The sequence below is a fragment of the Lepidochelys kempii genome, chromosome 10 (assembly GCF_965140285.1).
Source record: "Lepidochelys kempii isolate rLepKem1 chromosome 10, rLepKem1.hap1, whole genome shotgun sequence".
Lineage (NCBI taxonomy): Eukaryota > Metazoa > Chordata > Testudines > Cheloniidae > Lepidochelys > Lepidochelys kempii.
In genome coordinates, this window is record NC_136389.1 from 31,398,039 (window position 1) to 31,420,191 (window position 22,153).

The following is a 22,153-nucleotide window of genomic DNA, read 5'->3' on the forward strand; positions in this document are numbered from 1 at the left end:
CAACAGATTACAGGAGGCTATCCTCCGGCAGGTGGATAGCCCTGCAGCAGCTCAGGAGATCCTCTTAAAAATGGCAGTTGAAAATGCGAACGAGGATTGCCGCCGTGCTCTCCAGGCGGCACAAGCCTCTGGGATTCTAGAGCTGTCGGACATGCTGCGGGCGTGCCAAAACATCGGCACCCAAGCCCATAAGGCTGGAGTTCTGGCTGCCGCCCTGTGGAAAAGCGGGAAGGAGGGGAAGCGTTGTTACCGCTGTGGTAAGGAGGGTCACTTTCAGCGGGAGTGCCGCTCCTCGGCGGCGCCCGCTCGCCCCTCAAAGAAGTGCCCCAAGTATAGGAAGGGCTATCACTGGGCTAATCAGTGTCGTAGCGGGTCGGGAAACCGCACAACGGGTCCCCCCCGAACCCAGGGCCAAACGGGGTGTTTCCCACTCAGACAACTGTTCCTCTGCTTCAAAACCCATAGACTCCATGAAGGCGGCGACTGCCGGAAGTGCAGGGCTTGATTTGATTATGCAGGAGGATGCTGACTTTCGGTTGCCGGGGGAGGTTTGCGCCATACCTACCCAGGTGACGGGACCTCTCCCTGCCGGATTTGTGGGTCTGGTTCTCCCTCGCTCACACGCTGGGAAACAGGGTTTTTGGTCATTCCAGGGGTCATTGACGCCAACTACACCGGCGTTATTAAGGTTCAGGTATGGACCCATCTTCCACAGTCGCTCCCGCATGGACGGTCAATTGCGCAATTGATTTTAGTCCCCTATCAGGTGCCAGCTGCGGAGGATCGAGCCTGGGGCGGAGGCGGCTTTGGATCGACGCTGGCTCAGTCGCCATCTCACAACATGTCCTCTCCACTTGTTGCTCTAACAATGTCGGTCCGCCCCTCGAAACCTCAGTTAACACTTCTCTTAAACAATGTTCCTTTTACAGGGCTGGTGGACACTGGAGCTGACGTTACGGTGATTCGCGATCCGGAGTGGCCTGTCAGTTGGCCAACAGTTCCTTCTAAAGAGTTGTGGGGGATTGGGGGTAGTAAACCTGGGCGCCAAAGTTTGTCTTGGGTCACGGTCTCTAAACCGGGAGGCCGTGCCCTTGCTACAATCCGTCCTTTTGTGCTCCCTGTCCACCTCAATATTTGGGGCCGTGACTTGCTTACAAAGCTGGACACCACCCTTGATATTAATATCTAATGGCCCAAAACCCTCCCACACGCACCTTGCCCTCCGCATTACCCTTGGTGTGGCAATCCTTAGAGCCCGTATGGATTGACCAGTGGCCCCTCCCTCTAGAGAAGCTAAAAGCACTTCAGTCGCTTGTGCAGCAACATTTGCATGTGCAGCGCTTGGAACGCTCCACTAGTCCCTGGAACACCCCGGTGTTCGTTATTAAGAAAAAATCGGGTGCATGGCGGCTGTTACACGATCTAAGGGAAATAAATAAACGCATACAACCCATGGGCCCCTTACAATTTGGCTTACTGAACCCGAATTTAATTCCTCAAACCGATCAGCTTTGTGTGTTAGATTTAAAGGATTGTTTTTTCACCATTCCCCTTTGCCCACAAGACCGCGAAAAATTCGCGTTTACAGTGCCACAATATAATAATCAGCAACCCTCTCATAGGTATCAGTGGAAAGTCTTGCCCCAGGGAATGCAAAATAGTCCGACCTTGTGTCAGCTTTTTGTGGATCGGGCCCTTGCCCCTTTTCGTGCCTGATACCCCACACTAAAGGTCTACCATTATATGGATGACATTTTGCTTAGTGGTCCCCAGGTTACGGCAGAACAGCTTGAATCTCTGTCCCAGATTCTCTGCCAAAATGGCCTATTAGTGGCACCAGAAAAAATCCAACGCTCTTATCCCTACCACTACCTCGGGCATAAGGTTTTGCAAACCTATGCCGCCCCTGTTCGCCCCGAACTGGTTCTACCTCAACCCCTAACCCTTGTTAAATTACAACAGGTTTTGGGTCATTTAAATTGGATTCGACCCTACTTCCGTCTCCCCACATCAATGCTGCAGCCGTTGTTCGAGCTCCTACGTGGAGCTCAGGCACCGGGCGCAGTTATTGCCGTCACTGAAGAGCACCTTGCCTGCATTCGGCAGATCAATGCAGTGTTGAGTCAGCAGTTTGTGGATAGACTCACTGAGATCTGTCCCCTACGGTTGGTTCTCCTGGCCACCCCTCATACGCCTACTGAGGCTCTGTTTGTCCCTCATACGGACACAGCCGTCTCTATCATAGAGTGGATATATTTGTCATCCACTCCTCCTCGGGACATTTATCCTTATTTAGATGCCTTGTCCGATCTTGTTCGTAAAGCCCGCCACCGTGCAGTGCAACTCACGAGTACCGATGTAGTTGCCATTGTGTTCCCCTTGTCCCGTAGTGAATTTGATTCCTTGTGCCATACCTCCTTGGCCTGGCAGGTTGCTCTTTGTGATTATGTGGGAGAGATCTCTTATAATCCCCCAAAAGATCCCCGATTGGTAATTACCCAACAGGTGCCCCTAGTTGTCCATCATCTTAGCCGCTTTCAACCTATTGTTTCAGCCATCACTCTTTTTACTGATGGCTCTCCACGTCGAGGTGTTGTCACCTATCAATTAGGTGACCCCCCTCATTGGCATTCTCATTTTACGCTGCCTCAGCATTCTGCGCAGCGCTCAGAATTGGCTGCTGTTGTTTTGGCCTTTCAACTTTTTGTTGATTGTCCCTTTAATTTGATTGTGGACACCCATTATGTTTATCAAGTAATTGATCATTTACCCCTTGCCCTCATTACCCCTCAGGTCGATGCAGACCTCCTTCACCTGTTTTTGTCTTTACAGTATCTCATCACCACTCGTAATTTCCCTTACTTTGTTGCTCATATTTGCAGTCATACCCCTCTGCCTGGGCTACTTACTGAGGGCAATGCGTGCGCTGACCGCGCGTTACATGGCGAGGTAAATTCCCCTTTTTCTGACCCCATTGAAAGCCATGCCTTTTTTCATCAATCTGCCTCTGTTTTGACCCGCCAGTTTCACATTCCTGCTGATCATGCACGCTCTATTGTTCATTCCTGCCCCCACTGTGCCGCTACTGCCCCTACCTTTTCTTATGCCGTTAACCCCAGAGGTACTGCAGTGAATCAGCTGTGCCACAATTCCGTCCCTATTCGTTTTTACATGTTTCCATTGATACCTATTCGGGATTCCTCTGGGCAACCCCACAGCGTGGGGAAGCCACTCCCAAAGTTATTCACCATTTGCTAGCCTGTTTTGCTGTTATGGGTCGCCCGAGCCAAATAAAAACAGATAATGCCCCAGCCTACTGCTCAACAGTCCTCTCCGCCTTTTGTGTCCAATGGGACGTCCATCTCACACACGGGATCCCTTATAACTCCACGGGCCAAGCCATTGTTGAAGGTGCAAATCGCACGCTAAAAACCTTGCTTGACAAACAATTAAAACAAGGGGAGCTGCGTCTCCGAACCTTAGGAGACATTCAGCAGCAATTGCATATCCTTTTGTTCACTTTAAATAATTTAACGCTGAACGCAGATCAGCAGACCCCCGTGGATCGGCATTTTCATAAATCCGAGGTACTGGAAAGACCGCGTGTCTACTACCGTCAGCTGCCCGACCCGCAATGGCTGGGCCCAGTACCTCTAATCACTTGGGGTCGGGGATATGCTGGTGTGTCTCTCCCTGCAGGATCGTTGTGGGTTCCGGCCCGGTGTGTGCGACCGGCACTGAAGCAGCATGGCATGGCACCAGGGACTATCGAACCCCATACCGGAGTTTCAGCTGACCCTGGAGGAGAACGCGGTGCCTCCCGGGTCGACAACGAAGGGACGGAAACGGAAGAGGCGTAGTGTCCCAAGCCAGCCCGTGACATGGGGAGCAGTAAAAGCATTGGTCGCCGCGGCTCAACGACGGCTGGCAGCAAACCAACAGCTAGAGACTCCTGAGACTTTGTTTGTGGCAATTCTTGCCCAAATTACGGCTAATTCTGTATTGATTGTATGCCTTTTGTGCCTGCTATTTCCTGTAGGGGTTCGCTCGGGAGCGCTTTCTCCATTACAAGCCCGAATGACATATAACCTATGGGAAAGATTGGCTTCAATAGCAAATTTTACCCATTTTTGTTTATCTAATTCTGTAGCAGCCGGAGAATTGTTAGGTACATGCCTTATCCCAGTATGTCATCACCCTGAGGAAATAGGGAATGAGACGATGCTCGCTGCTTACGTGAATCTCTCTTCCCAATACTCTGGTATGGCTAATTGGGGCCCGGCCAACTATACTTTGCCTCACACGGCCATATCCCTCCACACACCGTACCCGGCCGGGACCAACAATGTCACCTGTGCGCGTGTGGTTAACTGCACTAGTACAAAGGTGCCCTTGGGCTGTCGGCAAGTTTCTCAAACCTTTTTAAATTGTTCCCACGCCGTGAATGTTTCGTACAATTATGGCCATATCATCCTACCATCAGGGTGGTTTTTTACCTGCGGCTCATGCACCTTTAGTTATATTCCTGCAAATTTAAGCAATGGCACCCTTTGCTGCCTCAGCAGAATGACACTCATTCTGCCTTTTGCCGGCCAAAAGCGCAGTAAAAGAGGTGTACCCCTTTCAGAAGGCTGTGTTGCAGATGTTGATCTTCTTAGCCGCGCTGAGTATACCGCCTTAGCAGCCTCTATTGTTGGAGTTCCCGGGCTTGCCACTTATACAGCCAGAACTTTAAATAACCTGGCATGCTTTGCGGCAAAGGCAATTAATACAACATCCCAGGCAATTGCCCTACTTAACACAGAGCAACACGAATTAAGGGATGCAATTTTGGATAACAGAGCAGCCATTGATTTTCTGCTCCTGAAACACCATCTAGGCTGCTCCACGTTTCAGCATATGTGTTGCTTTAATTTAACTGATAATAGTCGCTCCATAGAAACTAGAATGGCCCAATTGGCCAATCTTACAGCACACATACGCCAAGATCTGGGGTTTGAGGGTTTTTGAAATTGGCTTACAGGATGGCTGCCCTCTCTAGGATGGCTGCGACAACTTTTCGGTTATGCTGTGTTTGTAATTGTTGGGCTTATATTTTGCTGCTGCTGTATACAATGTATTCCCTCTTTGCTAAGGCTTTGCAGAGATCCGCCCTGGCAGGCTCCCCGAGTTATGTCCTTGTCTGTCCGGGAGTTAAATCACTTGCAAAAGCAAATTGATGGCTACCATGAGATGGCCGAGCACAAATAATAACAAAAGGGGGGATGAAGGGTTCATGTAGCGTTCATGCACCTCGAAACAGTCAGGGCACACCCTGACTGTTGTGTAGGAGCAATGCACACATTGCTCTGCTCTGTCCAAGGACATGGACCATCTGGGAAGTCAAAATAAGGACATCAACCGTGGGAAGCTTCCTCGGCCTAAGCTCAAGGCCTGAGAACAAAGATTGTAGTAGATAGAGGCTAGTAAATAGGAATATTAATCAAAGTCATATTATTTCCTTTGTTGATGCCTTTTGCGGTCGGTTGGGGTATGTAATGCACAGGGGGGAGAGAAATAAAAGAGAGGTGGAAAAGCTTACAGGGGCAATCCTGTCAGCAGACCAGCCTGCTTGCTTGCCTAAAGCCGTGTCCTGTCTTGTATTGAACTGCCACAAGCAAGCGACCAGGGAGCTTTGCGACCAGGGGCCGCTAACAGGGAGTTTCAAGAGGGAGTTCTCCAGGTAAAGGAGGAGCAAATATGGGACCCTTGGGGTAAGTGGCTGTCTGTAGTGTGTGTTTGGGGGTTACGTGCTGTGTGCTGAGGTTGTGTTTGTCTGTCTGTTTGAAGGACCGTGTGTTGTGGCTGGTGGTTGGAAGCTGTGAGCTTCTAAACAAGGTTTGAAATCTAGAAGCCTCTGTTCATTGCCTGAGCCTTAGTCAGGGAGCAGGGCTACCAAGGAGGCCAGGGCTTTATAAAGCAGTGAGGAAGCGACCAGGGAGCAGAAGCAGGAAGCCTGCTAAACAACCGGTGGGGCCCCTGGACGATCGAGATACAAAAGGAGCACTTAAAGACGATAAAGTCATCGCAGAGAAGCTAAATGAATTCTTTGCTTCAGTCTTCACGGCTGAGGATGTTAGGGAGATTCCCAAACTTGAGCTGTCTTTTGTGGATGACAAATTTGAGGAATTGTCACAGATTGAAGTGTCACTAGAGGAGGTTTTGGAATTAATTGAGAAACTTAACAGTAACCAGATGGCATTCACCCAAGAGTTCTGAAAGAACTCAAATGTGAAATTGCGGAACTATTAACTATGGTTTGTAACCTGTCCTTTAAATCAGTACCCAATGCATGCATCCGATGAAGTGATCTGTAGCTCACGACAGCTTATGCTCAAATAAATTTGTTAGTCTCTAAGGTGCCACAAGTACTTGTTTTCGTTTTGCTGATATAGACTAACACGGCTGCTACTCTGAAAAAAGTACCCAATGACTGGAAGATAGCTAATGTAACGCCAATATTTAAGAAGGGATCTAGAGGTGATCCTGGCAATTACAGACCGGTAAGTCTAATGTCAGTACCGGGCAAATTAGTTGAAACAATAGTAAAGAATAAAATTGTCAGACACGTAGAAGAACATAAATTGCTGCGAAAAGTCAACATGGTTTCTGTAAAGGGAGATCATGTCTTACTAATCTATTAGAGTTCTTTGAGGGGGTCAACAAACATGTGGACAAGGGGAATCCAGTGGACATAGTGTACTTAGATTTCCAGAAAGCCTTTGACAAGGTCCTCACCAAAGGCTCTTACGTAAATTAAGTTGTCCTGGGATAAGAGGGAAGATCCTTTCATGGATTGAGAACTGGTTAAAAGTCAGGGAACAAAGGGTAGGAATAAATGGTAAATTTTCAGAATGGAGAGGAGTAACTAGTGGTGTTCCCCAAGGGTCAGTCCTAGGACCAATCCTATTCAACCTATTCATAAATGATCTGGAGAAAGGGATAAACAGCGAGGTGGCAAAGTTTGCAGATGATACTAAACTGCTCAAGATAGTTAAGACCAAAGCAGACCGTGAAGAACTTCAAAAAGATCTCACAAAACTAAGGAATTGGGCAACAAAATGGTAAATGAAATGTAATGTGGATAAATGTAAAGTAATGCACATTGGAAAAAATAACCCCAACTATACATACAATCTGATGGGGGCTGATTTAGCTACAACTAATCAGGAGAAAGATCTTGGAGTCATCGTGGATAGTTCTCTGAAGACATCCACGCAGAGTGCAGCTGCCGTCAAAAAAGCAAACGGGATGCTAGGAATCATTAAAAAAGGGATAGAGAATAAGATGGAGAATATCTTAGCCCCTATATAAATCCATGATAAGCCCACATCTTGAATACTGCGTACAAGTATGGTCACTTCATCTCAAAAAAGATATACTAGCACTAGAAAAGGTTCAGAAAAGGGCAACTAAAATGATTAGGGGTTTGGAACTGGTCCCATAGGAGGAGAGATTAAAGAGGCTAGGACTTTTCAGCTTGAAAAAGAGGATACTAAGGGGGGATATGATAGAGGTATATAAAATCATGAGTGGTGTGGAGAAAGTGAATAAGAAAAAGTTATTTACTTGTTCCCATAATATAAGAACAAGGGCCACCAAATGAAATTAATGGTAGCAGGTGTCAAACAAATAAAAGGAAATTCTTCTTCACTCAGCGCACAGTCAACCTGTGGAACTCCTTGCCTGAGGAGAATGTGAAGGCTAGGACTATAACAGGGTTTAAAAGAGAACTGGATAAATTCATGGAGGTTAAGTCCATTAATTAGCCAGGATGGGTAAGGAATGGTGTCCCTAGCCTCTGTATGTCAGAGGGTGGAGATGGATGGCAGGAGAGAGATCACTGGATCATTACCTGTTAGGTTCACTCCCTCTGGGGCACCTGGCATTGGCCACTGTTGGTAGACAGGATACTGGGCTGGATGGACCTTTGGTCTGATCCAGTATGGCCATTCTTATGTTCTTAACTTAACAAGCTAAGTTAATTCAAAGTAAAAATCTCTCTCACCACATGCTTTAGCAGTCTTACTAGCTGAATTCCTTTCAGACAGGATCCTTTCCTCATCCTAAAGCCATTTCTCTGTTCTCAGACATTGCGGCTACCGTGAGTAGAAAGAAAGGGAGGAATAACTTGGGGCATCTGTTACCCTTTCTTATATTTCTCCTCTTCTTTGAGAATCATCTCCAGCTGGGGTTGAGGAAACAGAAAGTGTGTGGGGACAGGAACCTCCAGCTGTTTCTTTGACAACAGGTAAATTTCTCATTCACATCCTCTTTCTTGCCAAAGAATGGCCACTTAACCAAGTGATAGTCCATTTAATCTTGTTGACACCTGTCCAAGGCATCGGCTAACCTTTTGTCTCTGAGGAACTGGTTTGTGGTTACTTTTCTAAACTTGGATATGTCTCAGTAATGTCATACAGTAGAACTGTAAACTTTACATAGAGTGTTGCCACACATATTTTACCAGGACAATAATGATCAGCAAATTATGAGTTTTCAATTGATACCTCACAAGGCATACTTTGTACAAAATTTATCATAGTCTTGAAAAAGGGGTGAACATGAATCATCACGAAGAAAAGAAAAACTCCACATGAAGGCAATGCCGCTCACTCCCCCCTCCAATAACATCCCTTGTAACACCATGAGGGAAAGCCACAGCACACTCTTTCTAAAGATGTCTATAACTCCTTTTCTTGACATATAGGAAAAAACAAATTAATATTCTTGCACTTTGTCTCAAAGTCTTTTTAAACAAAGTCCAAGTCACAGCAGGGTTCCTTAACCCTGTCTAGTAGCTTGGCTGTTCCAGTCCCAGAAGCACCTAGCAGGGCATCTCCTGTTCCTTTTGTCTTCTTCAGAAAAGAAAGCTAACAAGCCCCAACTGCTACTAAACTCTATGTATTAACAAACACTTCTTTCAGTTTGTTTTAAACCTGCTGCCTAGTAATTTCATTGGGTGACCCTTGGTTCTTGTGTTATGTGAAGAGGTAAACAACACTTACTTGATCCAGCCAAGCTTGGGGCCAAGAGGCACATCCCTTGTGATTCCAGATCACTATGGGGTTGAAGACCAATACATTTTGCCCTTTTCTTTCTTTCATTCATTTTATTACTGGAGATATCTGCATGGAAACAGGATCTTTTGTCTATAAGAGTTTACCAGATTCTGCCATTGCCTAGGCTATGTTTGTGACGACACAATAAGCTGCTGTGAAGAAGAATGTGGTGTCACAAAAAGAAAGTTGGGTGGAGAATGAAACAAGAGTCCTGTTTCCATGCTTATATCACTAGTGGTAATAAACAGAAAATAATGGCTACACAAGCAGAATCATCTAAGTAGGTGTTTGTTTATTTATTTTTTTCATTTTTCAATAAAGTGAATACTCTGTTTATGTCTACATTGCCAAAAAAAAAAAAAGAAAGAAAGAAAAAGCAAGTCTCAGAGCCTGAGTCAACTGACTCCAGCTTGTGCTATGGGAGTAAAAATAACAGTCTAGATGTTCCTGCTTGGGCTGGAGCCCAGAGTTTGACACTCTCCCTCTACCCAGACTCTGCACCACTGTCCACTTTTATATTCTGTTAATAAATACAAGTATTAGCCCAGTTTCCATAATATGAAAAGTGCTGGTGACCTTGCATCTTACCGGTTTCTTTGTTGAAGTAATATTAAATATTCATCATGCTTCTCATCAAAGTCAGTCACCATGTCCTTAGTGTAAACCTGAAACAAGAAAATATAACTGGAGTAGTGGAGTAAGGAAAGGGTTCAGAACACAAAGATTAGTCTCTTAGCATCAGTAACAAAAGAACAAGGCTACATTCTAATGTTGAAGAACATTGTTTCCTGAGGGTTTTAAAGAAAACAGCGTTGCACTACCTCCTGAAAAGATAGCCTAGGAGTATGGCTACACTAACAAGTTTAAAGTGGCACAGCTGCACCAATGCAGCTGGGCTGTTGCAAGCTCTCTAACGTAGCTGCTCTAAACTGATGAGAGAAAGCTCTCCCATTGGTTTAACTACTCCAGCCCCCGCGAGCAGCAGTAGCTATGTCAGCAGGAGAAGCCAACTGTTCACACCTGTGCTTATGTTGGTGTAAACTTATGTCTCTCGGGGGGGGGGGGGTGTGATTTATTCACTTCCTGAACCCTGAGTGACATAAATTATGCCGACATAAGCTGTAGTGTAGACACAGCCTAAGTAATTATTTATTTGGGGTACTGCCCACTATGTGCAAGATGCCTTCCAAACACTTAAGAAGTAACATCCCTGCTCCAAGAGGATGCACAATTTAAGGACAAACAAGTAAACAACTTTTAGGGAAAGGGGAATAACAAAAGGCAATATATATAACAAGTTGTTAACTAATAGATCTTTTCCTCCTCTGTGTACTATGAGATTTCTCAATTTGCAAGACATGAATTAAATAATTCACACTTGTTATTGCACAGTGTATTTTCTTAAAATAACTCACATTACTGACCTACTTTGCAAGAATGTATTATTTAATTGCTGCTTTAACATAGGAGTTTTCATAAAACAAAACAGTGAATCGAATACACTGAATTTATAGTAAACAAAAAAAGAAGCACCAGAAATATTTTCACAATTCTAAACTTGAAAAACAATTGTATTTTATCTCAATTGACAATACAGTATAAGGACTTTGTAGTCTGATTTGTTTTTTACGGTTCCCAGTGGAATCATAGCATGTAGCTGTAACCCACACACCTCCTGCATGTGATGTTCTGTCCCATCTAATGACACCAAGACCACTTAGAGAAAGAGATTAAGAAGTCTGCTCTACAGCCTTAGTTAACAGCCTTATAGCTTTTGGCTGATGCATTTAGCTCCAGAGGTCCCAGGTTCCGTCCCGCCTGACAACAACCGGAGTCGGTCAGTGTTACATAGCAACTAAGCAGGACTGATTCAACTCCCACTGAAGTCAATCTGAGTAGTTCCACTGACTTTAATAAGAATTGAATTGGTCCTCAGAACAGAAAATGTGAGATTGTTTAGAACATCTACTGAAAATACACAAACATATACTTCTACAAGCTGGTGACCTCATGTGTATTATGAGGAGCCAGTGCATCAGTGGCAAACTAATTCATACTCTAGTGTGTCTTATTGATATTAGAGTAATCTTTCTGAGTTATTCTGAGTTACAGTGTTTTTGTTTCATTTTTAAACTGTAAAACAATTACTTTGGAATGGGGAAGAATTAAGGGGTTATGCAAAGTATTCTTCAACTAGGAAACATATACTAGCAGAAGAATAAAACAAATCAGTACAGAAAAGTTTATAAATGCTAACCTTTCAGCAGTAGTTTGTGGTCCAGCAGCCAATTACAACTCTGTTTATAATTAAAAGATGATACTGAACACCTTGCTTTGTTTTTTCCAATTAAAAGTGAAAGCTAAAAGTGATTGTAGCTTCACAACTTGGAAAGGGGCTAATTGGGGAGTGGAGGCAGTAGCAATCCTCCACCCCCACAACACTACTTTATTTCTCTTCTTAAATTCCTAAGAAAATAAACTGGGACCATTATACCAGCTTCTAGTTCAGGCCCGTAAAGTAAACTTCATTTTAAATGCTCCCCATTTCTCTCATACTTGGCTGTCAGAGAGAACCAGTACTTCCCTTTGAAATGATGCAATATTCATTGTGTTTCTTTCTTAGGAGGTTTAAAGAGATGTGCAACATGAAGGATGCAATAAGGCAGAAGTTAGGGTTCAGGCTGACAGCTGAATACAGATTAAAAGAACATATTTCAAGTTACCAGGCCTTTCTCAACAGTTACAGTACAGGATGATACTTCTGATGCATCTCTAATACATGTCAATAAAGTAAAAGTTTACTCCCTTCAGCCTCTATATACATATAAACCACTTGACTACTTACACACTGAGAAGCTTAATTTGCACACTGAAATAAGGATTTTATATAGTTTCCTATAAAAAATAAATAATATATTCTTGACTTTGCTGTCTATTATTATATTATTGACTATGCTATAATATCTGTGAATATGATCCTCCCAGTTCATTAGTTATCCACTCAATCTTCCAGAAAAGACATCTTAGGCCTGGTCTACACTATACAGTTAGATCGACATAAGGCAACTATGTCAGCGTACACACTGGTGTAAGTGCCCCACAAAACCAACATCGTAACTTCACCTCCATGAGAGGAGTAGGGCTTATGTCGGTGTAGTTAGGAAGATGCAGTGTCAATATAGACACTGCATTACTTACATGGGCTATTGGTTGTCTTGTCAATTTCACAGCTCTGAGCCACTCAGAGCCATGAAATTGACAAGAAAGCCTGACTCCCACCTGGGCTGCTGCCCCCTCTCCACTCCAAGTTGGGCTGCCAGCCAGGCTCCCGGCTTGGGCTGCTGCCTGGACTCCCCACTGGAAGCCCTGCTACCCCCCCCCCAGAGTCCCGGCTCCCCAATGAGAGTCCCCGCTACCCTCCAGTGTCCTGGTTCTCTGCTCCTGGCAGGGAGCCTGGCTGCATCCACGGTCCCAACTCAGAGCCCGGCTGCCCCCTGGGCTCTTGGTTCCTTCCAGGAGCACGGCTGCCAACCAGATACTGGGTGTCGCTCTCCCTGCTGGAGGTGATAAGCTGCTGGAGACGATAAGCTGCAGGTGGCTCCCCCTCACCCCCAACAGGGACGGAAGGTGAGAAGCCCAGCAGGAAGCTGCGCAGAGCTGAAAGCCCTGGCTCTCAGGGCCACCCTGCCCCTTCTTCAGTCGGTGGGAGTGCTCCTGGTGAGGACGCACACCACCAACAGAAAGAGGGCAGCGTGGACATCCACCACCACAGTAATTACTGCAGTGGCTGTAAGTCGACCTTACCTAGGTCGACTTAAGACTGTCATCTAGACATGTATTAGATAAGACCTGAATTTCTAATATAAACAAAAAACAGGGAAAGGAAAAAACCTCTTTTTTTCTCCTGTTCACGTAACCGCTAAAACAGAGGTGGGCAACTTGCGGCCCATCACGGTAATCCGCTGGCGGGCCACGAGACAGTTTGTTCACTGTCTTGGGAGACAGGCCAGTCCTTGCTTACAGACAGCCCCCCAACCTGAAGCAAATACTCACCAGCAACCACACACCACACAACAGAAGCACTAACCCAGGAACCTATCCTTGCAACAAAGCCCGTTGCCAACTGTGTCCACATATCTATTCAGGGGACATCATCATAGGGCCTAATCACATCAGCCACAATATCAGAGGCTGAATTGGAATTTAATTTGCAAAGTGGATACAATTAACTTAGGCTTGAATAGAGACTGGGTGTGGATGGGTCATTACACAAAGTAAAATTATTTTCCCGTGTTTATTTCTTCCTCCCCCTTTCCTCAGACATTCTTGTCAACTGCTGGAAATGGCCCACCTTGATTATCACTACAAAAGGTCCCCCCTCCCCCCGCTCTCCTGCTGGTAATAGCTCACCTTAAGTGATCACTCTCCTTACAGTGTGTATGGTAACATCCATTGTTTCATGTTCTCTATGTATATAAATCTCCCCACTGTATTTTCCACTAAATGCATCTGATGAAGTGAGCTGTAGCTCACGAAAGCTTATGCTCAAATAAATTTGTTAGTCTCTAAGGTGCCACAAGTACTCCTTTTCTTTTTGTTTACATCGACCACCCGCAGGGACAGCTGCCCGCAGCTCCCAATGGCCGCGGTGGAAGAGGAGCGGGCTGGCCATCACCTGTAAACAAATCGCCAGCGGATTACCCTGATGGGCCGCAGGTTGCTCACCACTGCTCTAAAAGGTGTGGAAATAATCAGCCAAGGTAACAGAGCTACAGTTTCTACTAACTTTACAATTCATACGTTGTATTGACAATAAAAACAGATGAACACTAGAATTCACATTAGCTACTCCAAAACAAACTTATTCTTACTTGTTTTCTATTTTTTCCTGTTCTATAACTTCAACAGGCCAACCACAGGATAGTTTAGGAAACCAATTATGTAAAAACGAGTCACAATGCACTAATCCGTAATAGAACCGGCTCAGTTAAGAGACATTCCTTCGTTCCATGTCGATATTAAACGCACAGAGCTGTTTAGAAACTCGACCTTCGAAATATCAGCAGGCAGGAGACGGTCTTGCAAGAGCCCCTTGAAAGCGGCTGTTTGGGGCAGAGGCGAAGACCCAACGCTTCAGCCTTGGTTTTTAAGCTGAACACCGACCGCTGTTCCTGGGCAACGGCGGGTGGGGCCAGAACAAACATTGCTATATTGCGGCCGAGGCGCCTCATCGCACAAGCGCCAGAGCCCACCGGCGGGCCCCCTCCCCATCCCGGCCGGGTCTCCCTGCACCCCATCCCGGTCGGCATCGCTCCCCCAATCCCGGCCTCCCCGCTCACCCTAGGCCAGCGCTCCGCCTTCAATTCGGAGCCTCCCCTCTGCACCCCGTCCCCACTCCTCCGCTGCTTCACCCCGGAGCCGCCCCGCCCCGCGTCGCTTTCCCGCCAGCGGCGACACCGACAGCTCTGCCGCCCTCCCTGTTTACCGGTTCCCTTGGTTACCGTCGCGACTGGCGACTAGCAAACCTCACTTCCGGAGCGACTCTGTGACGCAAAATGAGGATGCGCAGGCGCAGTAGAGCTCATCGAATCGGCGCAGGGTCTGTCGGGAGGGCGGTGACGCAGGCGCAGTGAGTGAAGGCGGGATGGAGGCGCTGTGGGCTCTGCTGGACGAGGTGGCCCTGGAGGGTCTGGATGGGATCACGCTGGGCACTTTATGGCACCGGCTGAGCAGCCGCGTCCCGCCCTTCCCGCTGCCCCTGGAGCCCGCCACCCAGCAGCTTCTGTGGGCTGCCCTGAGCGCCCAGCCCGGCCTCAGCTTCTACCTGTTACCGCGGGAGCGGCCCCCCCTCCGCCTGCACGATCGGTGAGGGGCGGCCGTGAGGGGGGGGGCAGGGGGTGGGGAGTAGAGTGAGATGGGGAGTGCGGGGGTGGGGCCGGCGGGGCGCAGTCCAAACCGGCGAGAGGCTGTGTCATCCCCTGCCCTGCAAACTTGGGTGCCTCAGAATGCTTTGCTGCTGTACCCCCCTCTAGCTACTCACATCCTTCCAGTATGCAGGAAACACCCTGAGTGTCTGTGTATGGCTGCAACCTGCCAGTCACCCATCAGACACAGTCTGGTTTCGACTTGCATGGTGACCCCAACACACTCCCATGCCTGGGTCCCCTCCCACCCCCCGAACGTGTGTTCTGCACTGTCCAGCCCTCTCCCATACAGTCCACATATATTAGGCCCACCCCCCGCTATGGGGATCAATTTGCAACAGTTTGCTACCTTAAATGAAGTTACCCAGACAATTCACAACACTGGATTAGTTTTAATTAAAGAATAAACTAGTTTATTTAACTACAAGCAGATAGTTTATGAGTACAAGTGTATGGCATAGGTCAGAAATGGTTACAAGAGAAATACATATAACATGTTTCTTAGTACTAACCTTAACAAACGTGTTTTCAGTAATGTTGCTGACCAAACTCTCAGGACAGGACCTGCTCCCCAACTCCAACAGTTGTTTCTTTTGTCCTCTTAGATGAAAAGGAGAGAGATGGATAAGGAAAGAGACTTGAGGTGTTTTTGCCCTCACTTTTATAATTCAGGTTTCAGAGTAGCAGCCGTGTTAGTCTGTATTCGCAAAAAGAAAAGGAGTCTGTTTTTGAATTTTTTTTGTTGAAGAACTGCCACTTTTCGGTCTGTAATCGAGTGACCAAAGAGATTGAAGTGTTCTCCGACTGTCTTTTGGATGTTATAATTCTTGGTGTCTGATTTGTGTCCATTTATTCTCTACTGTACTCAGGGCTTCAATCACAGAGGGTTGCAGCCATAGGGGGCAGGGTTCTGGGCAGAGTGGGTGGGGGGGGCCTTGGGACTTTAGACCGGGGGGAGTGCTGGGGCTTGGGACTTCAGCCCCGCGGCTCTTTTCCCAGCTTCAGCCCCGCAGGGGGCGCCAGGACTTGGGGCTTTAGCTATGAGGGGGATGCTGGTTTCAGGCCCAAGGCTCCCCGCATAGCTAAAGCCCCGAGTCCCAGTGCGCCTTCCCCCCCCTCCAGCTGAAGCTGGGAGTGGTGCCGTGGGGAGCCCCAAACCCTGGCGCCCCCCCAGCGGGGCTGAAGCTGGGAACGGAGCTGCGGGGCTGAAGCCCAATCGTTCCCCACAGGTCGAAAGCGCTAAGCCCCAATGTTCCCATGGGGCAGAAGCCCTGAGCTCCCCACCCAGAGCCCTGGTTCCCCAAGGCTCAGAAACCATGACCCTCCCCCAGAGTCCTAACCACCCCACTACCCAATCCCCCCCTAATGCGCACGCACCCATCCATTGACTGCAGCCCCAACCCCTCCCCCCCCATGTGGCTGAAGTCCATAACCTCTTCAGAATTATGCAACATTTCAGAGTTAGACAACCTCCATTCCTGAGGTACAGTAGAACGGGCTGAAATTGTGGAAAAGCAGCATCACTTGCCCCATAACCTCAGCCATGCAGAACACAATGCCATCCACGTCCTCAAACAACTCTGACATCATAATCAAAAAGGCTGACAAAGGAGGTGCTGTCGTCATCATGAATAGGTCGGAATATGAACAAGAGGCTGCTAGGCAGCTCTCCAACACCACTTTCTACAAACCATTACCCTCTGATCCCACTGAGGGTTACCAAAAGAAACTACAGCATTTGCTCAAGAAACTCCCTGAAAAAGCACAAGAACAAATTTGCACAGACACACCCCTGGAACCCCGACCTGGGGTATTCTATCTGCTACCCAAGATCCATAAACCTGAAAATCCTGGACGCCCCATCATCTCAGGCATTGGCACCCTGACAGCAGGATAGTCTGGCTATGTAGACTCCCTCCTCAGGCCCTACGCTACCAGGACTCCCAGCTATCTTCGAGACACCACTGACTTCCTGAGGAAACTACAGTCTATCGGTGATCTTCCTGAAAACACCATCCTAGCCACTATGGATGTAGAAGCCCTCTACATCAACATTCCACACAAAGATGGACTACAAGCCGTCAGGAACAGTATCCCCGATAATGTCACGGCAAACCTGGTGGCTGAACTTCATGACTTTGTCCTCACCCATAACTATTTCACATTTGGGGACAATGTATACCTTCAGATCAGCGGCACTGCTATGGGTACCCGCATGGCCCCACAGTATGCCAACATCTTTATGGCTGACTTAGAACAACGCTTCCTCAGCTCTCGTCCCCTAATGCCCTTACTCTACTTGCGCTACATTGATGACCTCTTCATCATATGGAGCCATGGAAAAGAAGCCCTTGAGGAATTCCACCATGATTTCAACAATTTCCATCCCACCATCAACCTCAGCCTGGACCAGTCCACACAAGAGATCCACTTCCTGGACACTACGTGCTAAGAAGCGATGGTCACATAAACACCACCCTATACCGGAAACCTACTGACCGCTATTCCTACCTACATGCCTCCAGCTTTCATCCAGACCACACCACACGATCCATTGTCTACAGCCAAGCTCTACAATACAACTGCATTTGCTCCAACCCCTCAGACAGAGACAAACACTTAAAAGATCTCTATCAAGTGTTCCTACAACTACAATACCCACCTGCTGAAGTGAAGAAACAGATTGACAGAGCCAGAAGAGTACCCAGAAGTCACCTACTACAGGACAGGCCCAACAAAGAAAATAACAGAATGCCACTAGCCATCACCTTCAGCCCCCAACTAAAACCTCTCCAACGCATCATCAGGGATCTACAACCTATCCTGAAGGACGACCCATAACTCTCACAGATCTTGGGAGACAGGCAAATCCTTGCTTACAGACAGCCCCCCAACCTGAAGTAAGTACTCACCAGCAACCACACACCACACAACAGAAGCACTACCCCAGGAACCTATCCTTGCAACAAAGCCCATTGCCAACTGTGTCCACATATCTATTCAGGGGACATCATCATAGGGCCTAATCACATCAGCCACAATATCAGAGGCTCGTTCACCTGCACATCCACCAATGTGATATATGCCATCATGTGCCAGCAATGCCCCTCTGCCATGTACATTGGCCAAACAGGACAGTCTCTACATAAAAGAATAAATGGACACAAATCAGACGTCAAGAATTATAACATTCAAAAACCAGTCAGAGAACACTTCAATCTCTCTGGTCACTCGATTACAGACCTAAAAGTGGCAATACTTCAACAAAAAACTTCAAAAACAGACTCCAACGAGAGACTGCTGAATTGGAATTAATTTGCAAACTGGATACAATTAACTTAGGCTTGAATAAAGGCTGGGAGTGGATGGGTCATTACACAAAGTAAAACTATTTCCCCATGTTTATTCCCCCCTTCCACCCCCCACTGTTCCTCAGACTTTCTTGTCAACTGCTGGAAATGGTCCACCTTGATTATCACTACAAAAGGTTTTTTTTCCCCCTGCTCTCCTGCTGGTAATAGCTCACCTTAAGTGATCACTCCGGTTACAGTGTGTATGGTGACACCCATTGTTTCATGTTCTCTATGTATATAAATCTCCCCACTGTATTTTCCACTGAATGCATCCGATGAAGTGAGCTGTAGGTCACGAAAGCTTATGCTCAAATAAATTTTTTAGTCTCTAAGGTGCCACAAGTACTCCTTTTCTTTTTGCGAATACAGATTAACACGGCTGCTACTCTGAATACTGTACCTAGAATATCCGTTATATGTCAGTAGTGTTTGTAAAGCGTGTTTTACTGTAACTTTTTAGCCATAACATCAAATAAGTGTGCGAAACTGAAGTTGTTAATTTTTAACTCAACAACGAAAAATAAATGTTGTGGTGTGAACACTGTCATTAACTTTTAGGGAAGAATGACACTACATGCCTGTCTGTGTAAGGGAAAGCTCCCAGAGCTGAGGGAGAGGAGACCAGGAGTTCAAATCTCACTTTTTCTAAATGCTGTTAATTCCCATGCAATTTGCTATTATTGACTAAGGCTATGAATCTAAACATAGGAGATAGTTAAGGAAGAGCTGCTGAACATTCCTGTCTATTTTAAAAAAAAAAAAGTTAAGGAGAGAGCTTATGCAAGATCACTGCAGGCCCAGAACCCATGACAAACCCGTCTTAGCCACTGAATCCTTCTGCCTTGCAGCATGACTCCTCTCCCAAGCATGGATAGAATACAGCAGTGGTTCTCAAACTTTTGTACTGGTGACGCTTTTCACATAGCAAGCCTCTGAGTGCGGACTCCCGCCTTATAAATTAAAAACACCTTTTAATATATTTAATATCATTATAAATGCTGGAGGCAAAGCGGGGTTTGGGGTGGAGGCTGACAGCTCGCGATCCCCCCCTGTAATAACTTTGCGACCCCCTGTGGGGTCCCGACCCCCAGTTTGAGAACCCCTGGAATACAGGATTCTGCTGCTGTCTACTAAACAGTTGTGTAAACCAGTGGAAAATTGTGTCAAATCATTCTCCAGTGCCTGGTCTGGAAAGGAGCTAATAATTACTTGTGTAATTCAAATAACCTAAACTAGGCTTATGAAGGTCAGGGGGCTGCTGATCTATGTGTGGAGAGATAGCATGATTAACAATCTTAACAGTAACCTTGTAGTGTTAAGGCGGAATAATGTCCGGAATGCATGCAATATGTCATAGTCAGATTTACTGATCTTTTGTTACAATTTTATAAAAGCAGATGAGGTAGCTTAAGGTTTTGCATTTGAATTAAAGTTTGATAAAACTGGTATGTATTACTTTTGGGTATCTGTTGGAGAGAGAAGTGAAGGCTTTATGGAGTATTGGAATGGGTTATTTACAGTGTTGTGGGTAAGATGGAAAAGAAAGCATGGGTGGGGTATGGACTGTCACAACCTTAATTGTTACTAAACATAAGTTTTGTATACTAATATGTTGTAGCACACAACTCTCTCCTGTGTTTGTCAAAAACTATAAAACTAGAAATAATTTGTGAATTGCACTATTTTAATGGTTTTGTAAATCAAAATTAATATGCAAAAACTTAGTTTCTGTACGATTGTCTTATTGCAAAATAATCAGAAAATAAAAAGCATTGCAACTTTTTTTGAAAAGTATTGAAAAAGAGTCAAGTTCTGTATTAGTTCAGTGTGCCTGTCTAAAACTTATGGTACATGTCCAAATCAATAAAAGAACATTCAAATTCGGCAAGATCAGTGTGCATATTATGACCCTCCTGACACACTTACGCTAAAAATTCTTACTTTGCTCCCATCTCCTCAGAAAAGGCCTTTGCATTATGCTCTGAATGTTGACATATTTGGATTCCTTGTTTGAGAAGTGCAACTCTAATTCTGCATTTCCTGGCTTTCTGACTTTTGAGATTTGAAGGATTTTTAGTTCTAGCTTTCTTCCAAGACATTTTCTGGAGACCAGTTGAAATGTAGCAGCAATCTTAAATTCAGCTTTTAAATTGTTTTTGTCTTGTGAATGTTACAATTTTAAATATTGACTCTCTTTGCATTTTTATTTCAGGTATGAAGAAATAGATCTTGAAACAGGAATACTGGAAACTAAAAGAGATCCTGTCCCTCTAGATGATATTTATCCTGTCCATATGATTTTGGATAATAAGGATGGCATTCAGGGTTCATGCAAATATTTTAAGGAGAGACTAAATTATACTGATCAAATTAGGACAAAGGATTTGCAGCCTTGTTATGCCTACACAGAAGCCTATGAAAAGTGAGTAAGATTTCAGTATTTGTTGGTGTTTCGTTTTAAATTACAATTCTTTGCTATTTGGAAACAGCTCCTTTTAAGAAGAGCTGAGCATGGCTCCTAGGGATGAAAATATTAAATGGTTAACTGGTAAGCATTAGTCTTACCATTAACCCACCCTAACCGTTAACCCCCGGCCCTGGGCCACCCCGGGCCTCACTGACCGGGACCTCTCCCTTTAATCGGTAACCAATTAAACGATATAATTTTAATAATTTAAACGGTTAACTTTTTAAACAATATTTACATCCCTACTGGCTCCATGATTTAATTTGGCATTACTGTGCTGCATTAGATACATATAAATCAATGGAGGAAAATCTCTGTAAAGAAACCATTGTTTTCAATATAACATTGATTTTCTGTTGCAGCAGTAGACAAAATTCTAGTGCATCTTCCAAAAATGAGAACTGAGATTTTCAGAGGCATGGGGTTTCAATCTATCCCTCCTTCACCACATTCATCAAAGGCATATATGAGTGACTAAGCTTTCTTCATCAGATCCAAATGCATCCATTGGTCTTGCATTCCAATTATTGTAAACTCTGCTGCCTATTTTCTGCCCCGTTTCACCCTAAATAATTCCTCTTCCTTTTTGGTGTCTACAGTCTTCAAAAAATTGTAAACATTTGTACCTTCCCCATCCAGATATCACTGATCCAAGCTGTCATGTTTTCTACCATTATAGGGGTTCTAATTGTGAATCTCTTCACCTAACATTTCCCATTATAATTCCACTTTCAGTTGTTTATAATGTTGCCAAATTTTAACTGTTTAGGCTGAAATTTACCAACTGTATGGGCTATTTGGTGTAGTAGTTGTAGCCCAGGATATTAGAGAGATAAGGTGGGTGAAGTAATACCTTTTATTGGACCAACTTCTGTTGGTTCGAAAGCTTGTCTGTCTCACCAACAGAAGTTGGTCCAATAAATAAATTATCTCACCCACCTTGGGCTGTTTGGTGTCCATCTCAGGTCACTTTTTTTTAGAAATTTCAGGTAAAAGTTTCTGAGGAAGTTTGGGGAAAATGAGTATTTCAAAAATGGTCAGAAAAAAATGTTAAAAGCATTCTAACACATCTGTGGTTTGGAACAAGAATCTGAAATTTGGCAGGAGGACCGAGAGGCAGGCATCTTTTTCTATCCTCATGGAACTCTGGCCAGACTTGGCCAAACTATAAATCCTTGGGAAAGTCTTGTACATAAACAAGATAAATCATTTGAAGCTTGCTGGTTAAACTTCTGAATGTTCTGTCTGCACTGAGCTTCCCAAACCCTTTGTCTGGCCTACCGTCAGCTTAGCTTAGCTTCTCTCCAT

General features: G+C 45.5%; 2 protein-coding genes across 9 annotated transcripts in view; one reads left to right on the forward strand and one right to left on the reverse strand.

Moving 5' to 3' along the window:
• KATNIP (katanin interacting protein) overlaps positions 1–14,639 on the reverse strand; it is a 181,443-nt gene extending 166,804 nt beyond the window's left edge. For 4 of the 8 annotated variants that reach the window (XR_012161174.2, XM_073362647.2, XM_073362646.2 and 1 more), the window contains exons 1-2: positions 14,441–14,503; positions 9,690–9,766 (exon numbers count right to left, since the gene is read on the reverse strand). Coding sequence is in view for 7 of the 8 variants with exons in the window: in XM_073362647.2 (XP_073218748.1) it covers positions 9,690–9,751 (62 nt within the window). In the remaining variant the exon portion in view is untranslated. The other 4 variants (XM_073362645.2, XM_073362649.2, XM_073362643.2 and 1 more) reach the window with 4 other exon arrangements.
• Positions 14,640–14,717: 78 nt separating this feature from the next.
• The window catches only part of GTF3C1 (general transcription factor IIIC subunit 1), an 82,451-nt gene continuing 75,015 nt past the window's right edge, over positions 14,718–22,153 (forward strand). The window contains exons 1-2 of the mRNA XM_073362655.2: positions 14,718–14,966; positions 20,591–20,800. Of these exons, the coding sequence (XP_073218756.1) occupies positions 14,746–14,966; positions 20,591–20,800 (431 nt within the window). The 5' untranslated portion in view covers positions 14,718–14,745. The remainder of the gene's footprint in view (positions 14,967–20,590; positions 20,801–22,153) is intronic.